The following is an 11,608-nucleotide window of genomic DNA, read 5'->3' on the forward strand; positions in this document are numbered from 1 at the left end:
TGCTAAAGAGATCAGCCAAAAATGCTCCACCAGCATCATTGTAAGAGTAAACACAGATCAATCCGGTGCAGTGCTGCAGCTCAGTAACCCTCACAGAGATCTGGGTGGATTCAAGGTAAGTCGAGCATTAATTTGAAGTTGCTGATTACTCACAAAAATATTAGCGACTTGAGGCCAATGAAAGTGTCATGAAAGATGCTCCTCAGGGGATTGTGATCCAGGACTCTGATGGGAAAATTCAAAATTCAGATTTAAGATCAGACAGCAATCCTACTGTTTCGAGAATAGAAATATAGTATTTTGCATATCGCTGTTGTCGGATCAAAACCTCGTATCTCCAAAAGGATAACTTTACAGGAGAAGGAAAAAACATACTCTACTTTTAATGTAAGTCAATGGAACCAGACTTTTTTCCAAGCAAATTTGGGTCATTTCTGTTGGTCCTTTCATCAGGACATTTACACACAATATATAGGACCACAGGCATTTTCAAATTAGCTCAAACTGAAAAATGGAGATACGAGGTTTTGTTCCGACAGCAGCGATATGTTTTTTTTGTAACACACACAGTAGGTAAGTAACTTGCCAACAATTCAAACTTTCAAACATCAGCGGTGTGTGAAAATTCCTTGTAAACTACTTTTACGACTCAATTCAATCTGACACTCTATTACATCATCACGCACGTAATTGTTCACGGATATGTGACTGAAGGGAGGAGCATGTGCGACAGGGTTTGTACTCACAGCCACTGTAATTTGTGGAGGTCTCTGAAAATGCCATGCCTTAAGGACGTTATGTAGTTTTGGCTGAGGAACCTACACAGAAGAAGCATTGGAAACAATATGACACAGAGTGGAGATATACCACACAGAAGAATTTCAGGGTACACAAAAATAAAGAATAAATGAAGTAAATGTAACACGGTGTGCACAGTGTGAACCACGGATTAGTTTATCAATTCAGCAATTGATTTAGTAACTGGCTTAGCAAATCAGGCAATGGGCTTCTTTAATGAAGAAAGAAACAACCCACCTGGCAAAGGATATAAAGAAGGTCTAAAGCAATAAAAAACAGCTTCATCCGTTCAATACTAAGAAAAGCATGAAATGTAGTCCTTTCTAGAAGCGATTTCCCCTTTTTCTAATTGGCTCCTGCTTTTATGACGTCTATGTTTGTTCTGCAAGTTTGGCCCTGAAGGCAAGAGACAAGACTCAGAGCTGGAGGGATACAGAGTGGGGTTATCACACAAACAGCTTCCATGCCCTGACCCACGAAATATCTTCCCTGACCAAAGAGCCCCTTAGTTTAACTGACTGAGCAAGGACAAGCATAAAATGAACTGAGAGAACTCAAAGTGATGCTTTGTCCAACCGTCAAATTTACTTTCCCCTTACCCTAAACCCAGCCTTTCAACCAAGATAGGCCTTGTCCGAGATATTCGCTTCGTCTACATCTCACCAGAGTTAGAGGCAACTGCTCTGGCTGTAAGCTTCCATTGTTTGTTAGCTTCATAGCTCCAGTGAAAAAGTAAAAAAAGCAAAACATCAGATATTCCTTGATTGTTCAACTACCTTTGGAATAAGGGAATGATTGAGTGGATTACATTGTTGGCGGTTTAACACGGTCCTGGACCAGCACTGTGTAATCAGTCATGGAAGAAGGCCAGTACTGCAAAACAGATGTTCTGTCCACTCTAAATCAAGTGTGTTGACAGAAAAGAGGGACTCACAGTTTTCTCAACTTGAATAAGCCACTGAATGCATGGCTGGACACTGTGTGGATGCTGTTGTTCTGAAGAAACCTGTGGAAGACAGAATGATGTCAGATTAGTGTCTGAAAAAGACAGATATAGATACAGGTTTTATAAATAAATATGAACATTTTATATATATATATATATGTAAGTATGGTAAATATATACCATCTTTAAAATGGTATCTTTACAGAAGAGGAAAAAACATACTACGCTTTTGATGTAAGTCAATGGAAACACACTTTTTTCAAGTCATTTTGGGCCATTTTTTGGTCCAGGCATCAGCGCTGATATATAGTTAATGGAAAGAATTTTTATTCTAAGCAATTTTGGTGCATTTCTATTCATCCAGTCTTCATGAAAGTTTCACACAATGTAAAGGACAGCTGTAAAAGTACAAATCGCAAAAAATAAGATGATTTTATTGGATAGCGATGATTTTTATACATATACATACATACACACATACACACACACACACACACACACACATGGCTGTTGTTGGAAGAAAACCTTGCATCTCCAAAACTGTAACTTTACAGGAGAAGGAAAAAACCTACTTTACTTTTAATGCAAGTCAATGGAACCGGACTTATTTCCATGTCATTCTGGGCTGTTTCTTTTGTTCCTTTCATCATGAAATTTACACACAATGTAAAGCACAACAGGCTTTGTCAACTTTCCTTAAAAACGACATAAATGGATATACAAGTGTTTTTTAAAATTCTTCTGTAAAAGTGCCATTTTGGAGGTACGATGATCGTTAAAACGGTAAAAAAATATACACAATAGCTGGGCCTGGGTTAAGCGGCAGATTGCCTAAAATAAAATATGCTTGACAAAGATTACGTTCTAGCTTGAGGACATAAATAATATAGAGGGATTCTGACTTGGAGAAATAGGTGGCATCCCAGAAAACAGGGATCAGACTGGTCTGATCTCAGGCAGTGTCAAAGCACAAAAAACACAGCGATATGTCTGTATGGACTGATATGAGGAGAAAAGTGAGGCTGTGATATCTATCATGCACTTCAGCTACTACAGAAGTCTATTAGCTAAAATGTGTGTCACATTATAACAATATGTGTGTGTGTGTGTAGGAAATAACCTCATGATCTGATCACAAGTAGCACTCCAAACAAAAGACTAATGATATAATAATGAAGTCAACCATTTAATTACTGTCCTCATGAACAGTAATGGCTTTTGGTAATAACAACACATTGGTGCCTACAGCCTCTTTCAGAGTGCAGTGAAGTGTTCAGTCAAACCATAACACAATCCATGCGCCGCAGCCTGGAAGCTTGAGTAGAACCCTTTCTGGAGCGATATTAAACCCTTTTCAAAAAGGTTCTATATAGAACCATATACAACACATTCTTCATCAATCTGAAGAACCACTTCAGGATACAAATACGGCTCTTTGAGCGTTCATTGTATAAACCCTCCTTCTTAAGAGTATTACGTAAGAAGTTAAGAGTATATGGGTAAGTGTTTTTGATGATTTTTAATTAGATCTTATTTTTATATTTTTAGCTGTTCCAGCCATTATTGTGTTCTTCTTGTCACACCTGCTGGTTTCCATACAAACTCCAAATCCCAGAATGCATCAGTCAGTTAAGTGACTCAGCTAGCCAATTGACAGTTAATCTGTCAACTGAAGTCTGACTGCTTTAACCTGCCACCACTAGTACAGTGGTGCTTGAAAGCTTGTGAATTTTTATAATTTTAGAATTTCTTTGAGATTTACACAAAAGTCCTAAAAGTAAAAGAGAAGGCGAGTTCATTTATATAGCACCTTTCAAACTGCCGTTCAAGGTGAGTCAGAGTTGATTAAAAAAAGTAAAGTAAGCACAAAAAACAACATTAAACACAGTTTAAACATGATTAAAACAAGACATTTAAAAGAGAAAACCATTCAATTAAAAATCCAATTAGAAATTAAGATAGTTAACTAAAAGTTAGATTAAGATTGAAAAAAGAGAGTCTAATTAAACAAATGAGACAACAAGACCTGGTCCTTTATTTATGGAGGAATATAATGCGGTATTGCAGATCTGCATGTGAACCTTTGCTCTCAGTATCTGGTTTGACCCACTTGTGCAGGAATAACTGCAATTAAACATTTCTGGTGACTGTTGATTAGTCCTGCACATCGGCTTGTCGGAGTTTAGCCCCAATGTAAAAAAAACTCTTCAACTCTTTTATGTTGGTGGCTTTCCTCCCATGACCTGCTGCTCCATGATCTTCCAGAACATTTCTATAGGATTATGGTCAAGACTTTGACGTGGCCATTCCAAAATATTAGCTTTATTCCTCTTTAAAATTTCTTTGGTGGAACGAATTGTGTGCTTAGGTTTCATGTCTTGCTGCATGACCCCTGTTCTTTTGAGTTTCAGCTCATGGACAAATGTCCTGGCAATTTTCCTTTAGAAGTACTTCAGAGTTCAATGTTCCATCGATGATGGCCAGCCACCCACAACCAAACCCAAACCATGATACTACCACCACCGTGTTTCACAGATGGGATCAGGTTTTTATGCTGCAATTCAGTTTTTCTTTCTCCAAACATAATGCTTATCATTTAAACCTAATAGAGGTACTTTGGTCTCATCTGTCCACATGACATTGTTATAATTAGCCTTCTGGCTTGTCCATGTGATCAAAATGCGAATTGGCCGCAATGTTCTTTTTGGAGAGCAGTGGCTTCTTCTTGCAACCTCGCCATGCACACCATTGTTGTTCAGTTTTCTCCTGATGGTGGACTGTGAGACAGACCTTGAATTGCTTAGAAGATGCCCTGGGTTCCTTTGTGACCTTGCACACTATTACATGCCTTGCTCCTGATGTGGTCTTTGCTGGCTGACCACTATTTGAGAGCATAACACGGTCTTGAATTTCTTGTACACAGTCTGTGAGTGGACTCCAGACACTTTAGACATGGCTTTGGAACCTTTTCCACCCCGACTGGCATCAACAACTCTTCTTTGATTGTGTCATGATACACTTCCACAAGCATGTGTTGTGAAGATACATATTAATCCCTGATCTTTAAATAAAACAGGGTGGTCACTCACACCTGATTGCCATCCCATTGTTTGAAAACACCCAATTCTAATTTCACCTTCAAATCATCTGCTAATCCTAAAGGTTCAGATACTTTTGCAAGTCACAGATCCTCAATAAACAGATGACAAAGTCTAATATTTTTGTCTCATTTGTTTAATTTGGTTCTCTTTATCTAGTATTAGGAGAAATCTGGTGAAGTTTTAGGTCAAATTTATGCAGAAACAAACAAATTGAAAAGTTTCACAAACTTTCAAACACCACTTTATTTATATCCATCTGCCTCACACTTCGCAAGGTAATGCCTCTATATTTACCAGTGTATACTGAGTGTTTCTCTTTTTGTCTGTTTTCCTGTTATGACCTCGTTTTGCTTTGCATTGCTGTGGTTCAGATTTCTCCCGTTGGCTAACGTCACTGGTTTATTTTCTCTTTGGCTCTGACCCTCACTTGTTTCCTCACTACCATTTTCTGTCTGATTCCATGCATCGTGTTTTGCTCATTGTGTTTTTGCTCATTGTGTTACTAACTACTCTGGAAATATTTGTTTCTTCTGAAGCAACAATCTGTTGCTTGCCATACCAAAGTCAAAAGCGTCAGCTGAAACTTTGTGGACTTTAGAGGTCTTTTTTTAAAAGACGCCAAAAAGCTATGCCCATCTTTTCTGTTCTACAGGCTCCATAACGTATGTAGTGCTTGGTCCCCAAAGATTGCCATTTGTAGCATAATTCGTTTAGAGTCTAGAGAAATAAATATATTGCAGTTCCATTTCAGAGGCAAAGTAAATGGTAACTGGTCATCTTGGTTGCTCACGATGATAAAACGCATCACATATTAACTTTGTTCACCCACTGTTCAAAAACTATGATGAAAAAATCTGAATATGTGCAAATGCATCCAGTTTCATTGCTCACAAAATGTGGCTCTCTTTCACATTGAGTTAAATCTGACAGGCCCACTAAAACTAAATACTGTACCTGTAGGTTGGCTGAATAATGACTGTGAAAAGCTGCTGTGCTATGTTTGGGGGAGGGGAGGGTCAGGATGCTCTGTTGCCAGTGGACCACCCCGCATCCCACCCCCCCTACACTTAATACTGAACACTCTTCAAATTTACACTATTCACGTGATGGGCAAGAACACAAAACTGTCATCAAAAGAGAAGACTTGACATAATGTTAACACAAAAAAAAAATTAATTGGTACGAAAATCAATAAAATGTATATAGAACAGAAATATATATTACTGTAATTAACTTCAATATAAAAAAAATTCATAAACTAAACAGGTTACATTGACTTAAAAACTTACATTACTACAATAATATTTTGAGTGATAACTATCTGCTCTTTGTTAAAGTTTTTAAAACTGAACGTAATACATGAGCCAGAAAATCTACTCCAATTTTTATGCTTCATGGCGCATGATCTCTATTATGATCTGTTTGACCTTAGACAAAATTGCAAAAGGTGTTATGTGGAATTACTGGATTAAGCATGCAACTTCAAAATGTCACTTCGGAGTGATCCCAGCCCTTTGAATGTGAATCCCATTTTCTTCTTTGGTCTGGCAGAATATATGGTTGATTATAGGCTGTGTGTGTGGGCCATTCTACAGAAACATCCGCAGATATATTACACTTAAAAAACACATTATGGTTACAATTTTTACATTTTCAAATGAACCAATAAGGTATTTTAACAATTACACCTTCAGGTAGAAATTTAGCAATCTTGGTTTTTACATTAATTACCTAGAATTCCAGGCACCACAGAAGAGCTTGTCCTGACAGTTGTGTGTGAAGGCTGAGGCCACATTTTAAAGAAAAAAAAATTCTGTGATTTTAACTACAATAATTGATACATGACTACGGAATATATAAATGAAATGGCATAAAGAAAAAAAGCCATATAAACATTATAAAATCTATAATAAAAGTCCCCAGGAGTCGTGTCACTGGTGTTACTGCTTAACAAAAATCTCTTATTCTGAAATAAAAGTCACACCGATGACATCACGCGACCTCCTTTGACCTGTTGTCTGAGGATCTATGGAGAAAAGCTCATGGTGAGTCCACTGTGTCTCTCAGTTCTCAGAGATCTTCTCACTCAGCTCATGATCTCATATGAAGCTTTTAGCTGACGTCACCGGTGTGACCGACTTTATTCAGAGGTCACTGTGAAAAAATAGAAACACAAGTGGACGTTCCCTGATGGACAGCGTGTGGTTTGATGTTCTGTGAAATGCGTTGATCATTAAAAACGTCTCTGGTGTTTCCTTTATTATGTGGAACACCGATGACGGTCAGTAACACCAGTGACTCCTATGGGCAGATAGAAATGTGGACATGTCTATCTGTAGAATGACCCATGTAATAAAAGAGGCCGCATAATGGTCACCTCAACATGAGAGTTAGGATTCAAAGCAAAAACATCAAAGGACTCTTCAGTGAATCATGAGAGCCCAGCTGCTCCAGCTGCAGATATTCTGAACACTGCTCTATATTTATGTCCCTGAATGTTTATTTAAATCTTACAAGGCTTTCTGCTTGTTTGTTTACACCATCCAGATGGCTGAGCAGTGACAAGAGGAAAGAGGTCAGAAATGTGCAGCCCTGCAGGAATTAGCATCCTCCACAGGAACTACTCCCACATACACACACACACACACTGAGGCCTGGTATCTGCTAATGAAGACAGTGACAATTCCATTTCAACCAATCCAAGAGACCTCAGCGCTATGGGAATGCATGCAGAACGGACAGGTGAGTGGGAGCACTACGCTGCGTTAAATGACACTAACTTTCAAGGCAACTTTGAAGTCTGATCAAGGCATTTTAATGTAATAATAACCTTTGCGTTCTTATTATGCATTAATCATTTGTTACAGCAAAGTTGATCACTGTAATGCTCTTCTTACTGGGCTCCCTACAAAAACAACGCATCCTCTGCAACTCGTACAAAATACATCAGCACGCATCCTGACAAAAACAAAACAGAGAGATCATAAAACTGATTTTTCAAATCTAAGCTCCCAACTTTTACTTCTCAAACCACTTCCAATCCCTTGTTTATGTTATAGGGCCACCACTACTTTTAGAACCAGTTATCTATTTTTTTGACTGCTCCAGTAATCCCACAATTACGTTTCTGTATCAGTGAATTTAATTTAAGCACTTTGGTCAACACACGTTTTTTTAAGAGTGCTTTATAAATAAAACTTACTTATTTACTCCACATGCAAGCGCATCCCGCAGGCATATGAATGCTACCGAATGCACTCGCGATTAAATGACACTACTGGCTCTCTGTGTTTGATTCTACATGATTAATGATGTTTTACTAGATTTTATTATGGACAACATGGACATGCATGATCCATAACTCCTTTCATGGCAGAATTTAACGAGGTAAAGGGCACAACCCCAGAGTTTCTGCATGTATTGCGGACAGAACGGTGTGGTAGGGTCTTATGCCATGCTAAAGTACAATCTGAGAATGATCCTGTGCTTCGCTCATATAAACAGGCACCTCAGACATTCGGGCTCTTTGTGCACTTAAACACTCTCCTTTTGATCTACACCAGTGACACTGTTTAAAGCGAAGGCTTAAAAGGGTTTTTTTTATCTTCAACATCTTAAGAGTCTTCTCATTCAAATGTTGTTTTAGTTTGGCGGGTTTTTTTTCTAGCTCCTTCTCTTTCTTTCTTCGCTCTCCTGATCCTTTCCTCTCTAGCTGTTTGGACCAAAGTCCTATGGTTGAGTCTCTCCAGTTGGTAGTGGATCAAAGAGACCAGACGACTCATGAAAAGATCACAAATGCTGGCGCACTCACACACACACACACACACACACACACACACACACACACACACACACACACACACACACACACACATTCAAGAGTCACATAAAGAACAACAAAAGTCTGCCTAGAGCTCTAATTACTTTCAACATAAAAGTGAAGAAGAACAGGCAGCAGAAGATCAATAGATCAGTCTTGTATCAAATTTTCCAGCTGTTTCCAGTTGTCAAACACAGATGGCTAAACTGATTCACAGACAATGAATCTCTCTCTGCCCATCAGTAACTAAAGCAAAGAGGAATTCAAAAATGCTTTGGCGTTTTAAAGGCCAACTGTCCTCTGGAGGACCACAGTTCTGGAGGACCACAGCTCTGGAGGACCACAGTTCTCCAGAGACAAGAGATCACCACTACTCTTTTCCTTTAACTATGAGGACTTCGGTGTAAATCTAAGGCGGATTCCTCGCACGGCTTCTCTTACCACTGCTCTGCTGATGACACTCCCAACACAACCGATGCTTTTCCTAACCCAAGTTTCCAGTCGCATCTGCAACTCATCCAGAATGTAGCAGCAGGCTTGAGGTTCAGTTACGTCACCACACTGCTGCGCTCCCTTCACTGACTTCCTGTAGCTGCACACCCTGATTTAACACCCCGATGCTTACAAAGCCCAAAAAACACACCAGCCCCTCTCTGCTTAATAGTAATGGTCAAAACTCTTAACTGCACCTCGAGCCCTTCGAGCTGCTAGCACAACGTGGCTTGACCCACCGTCCTTTCAGAAGCCTGGAAGACTTCAGCACTGCGACTCAGTCTGAACAGCCAGATCAGAATTCATGCAACTTTTATGTCAATCCAACTCTTCATCTGTCATCATTTCGTGCTGCTGAGACTCATAAATATCCGGGCTGATGTTTCTGCACCAAAAAATCTGAAGGCAATGATCCAAACTACTCTGTGTTTGAAGGGATTTAGAAAGAAATGTGAAAATGTGTGTGTGTGTGTGGCCAGAGCGGCTGTGGGAGAACAAGACTGCAGTATCAAGGTTCAGATTAATGAATCCGAGGACACGAACCAAAGAAGTGACTGCCCCCTTTTTATGGCTCAAACACATTCTGGGTGATGAGCCCTGCTGTCAGTCAGTCAGTGAAGCCTGATGATGGCTTCTGTGATGCTGGCGAAGATGAAGCTGATCCTCCGAGAGTGACTGGCAATCGTTGGCAGTTGTGATTGTTTACCTCTGGATGAGCATCGTGAAGCAGCGTGACGCTCTGTTCTTTTGCGTGTGCAGGTCAGTTTAGGAGCTGATCTGTTCAGACTAATATCACATATTACAGCCAAACAAAAAATCAGATTTGGTGAGGAAATCAGAACATGGGCCAGTTTTACCTGCTATGTAAATGTAGCCCAAGTTACTCAAGTACTTGACATGTATTGAAATATATTGCACTGCATTGTGTTTAATTATATTCCTTTTTTCTGGGCTTCAACATGGGCTTTTGGTTCTATCAGTGTCTGAGCTCAGGACTGGCTTTCTCTCCACACTCCACAACAAAGCACTTCTTTTAAGTCGCTCTGGATAAGAGCATCTGCTGAATGTTGTGAATGTAAATGTAAATGTAAGTGGATGGCTGTGATAACTCTGTAAGGAAGTTCTAATACTCACAGTCTCTGCAAGTCAGCGTACTTGGAGAAGACATGATCAGGAAGCTCTCTCAGCTCGTTGCTCTTCAGGGAGCTGTGCAAAGGCCCAGCATCAGTGTGGATAAAAACATACTTGCTCTTGTTTCAATTCATTCCCAGCACATATGAAACCAGCCCGTGATTACGGTGAATGCAATGATTTTACTGCCTTTCATTTAAGAGTAAATCAAGGTGAAAACTTAAGAAAATGCCTTGCTGATCATAATTTCTTTAAAAGCCTGTTTTAAAAGAACTCTGACACACGTTTGTCCTGACTTTCAAATGAAAATGTATTCTCCCAGGGAAAAACACTTACAGCCAAGTCACATTGGCAGACAGAACAGGCACGGCACGTAGGTTCACCCCCACACACTCCACCTCTGTCTTGGTGCAGTCGCAGCGTTCTGGATAATTCTGAAGAGCTATAAAACATCAGACACACGTTCCCACTTTTTATACAATGGCAGGACTGAATATTAGATGTCGCCTCTGCAATGCATATATATGTAACTCCATCCTTCATTTACTTACTTATTTATACCACTGAAAACAGTCATTAAGTACAAGTTGTTCACTGTCAGGAAATATTTCTGAGGAGATTAGAAGCCAGATACTCCACTAGCATAAGGAAGGGGAACATTTCTAAAACTAGGTCAAAAGATGTATTATATAATGCGATCACTGGTAGACCAACAAAACTGTCAACATCAGATAAACAGCACCTAAAGCTTTCATCTTTAAGAGATAGGAGAAAATCAAGATCTGCTCTAGCTTCTGATCTGAAAAAAACCCACTTTTTATCTGTAGCGGTCAAGAAGGTGTTACTCAGAAAAGGAAGACAATTTAGCAAATCACACAAAGAAGCTGCTGGTGTTCTCAGAACAGTGGACTGGTCACCCCGGAGTCCAGACCTCAGCATCATTAAATGTGTTTAATGTTATGTTGAACTGTAAGCAACAAAAAGAGCAACCAAACCCCAAGACATGAAACAATATCCCTGCAGATTTCATAAAAAAGACAGTTTCTCAAAAGAAAGGAAGCTGTAATGAAGTGAAATTGTGGGCACAGTAAATTCTAAAACAAATGATGTTACTTTTAGTTCTTTAGGCTTCTGGGTAATTTCCTATTGAATATACTGTGGCTGCTGCCCATTGCAGTTTGCAGAAGGGGCTTTAGAGGCATGGTTTGCAGAGCTGCATTGTGTGCCCACCTCCCTTTGCCAAAGGTGTGTAAAATGATGTAATTCATGTCAATGTCACTGTTCATTAGTTAAAGGTGTGTGTATGTAAACTTCTCATAG

At 39.4% G+C, this 11,608-nt stretch overlaps 1 protein-coding gene across 2 annotated transcripts in view; it reads right to left on the minus strand.

The window, feature by feature from the left end:
• The window catches only part of rxfp2a (relaxin family peptide receptor 2a), a 101,283-nt gene that overhangs the window by 52,687 nt on the left and 36,988 nt on the right, over positions 1 to 11,608 (minus strand). For both annotated transcript variants that reach the window (XM_037547038.1, XM_037547039.1), the window contains 5 exons: positions 10,625 to 10,730; positions 10,292 to 10,363; positions 1,733 to 1,804; positions 747 to 818; positions 154 to 225 (listed from right to left, as the gene is read on the minus strand). In XM_037547038.1, coding sequence (XP_037402935.1) covers positions 154 to 225; positions 747 to 818; positions 1,733 to 1,804; positions 10,292 to 10,363; positions 10,625 to 10,730 — 394 coding nt within the window. The remainder of the gene's footprint in view (positions 1 to 153; positions 226 to 746; positions 819 to 1,732; positions 1,805 to 10,291; positions 10,364 to 10,624; positions 10,731 to 11,608) is intronic.

Source organism: Pygocentrus nattereri, chromosome 18 (genome assembly GCF_015220715.1).
Source record: "Pygocentrus nattereri isolate fPygNat1 chromosome 18, fPygNat1.pri, whole genome shotgun sequence".
NCBI lineage: Eukaryota > Metazoa > Chordata > Actinopteri > Characiformes > Serrasalmidae > Pygocentrus > Pygocentrus nattereri.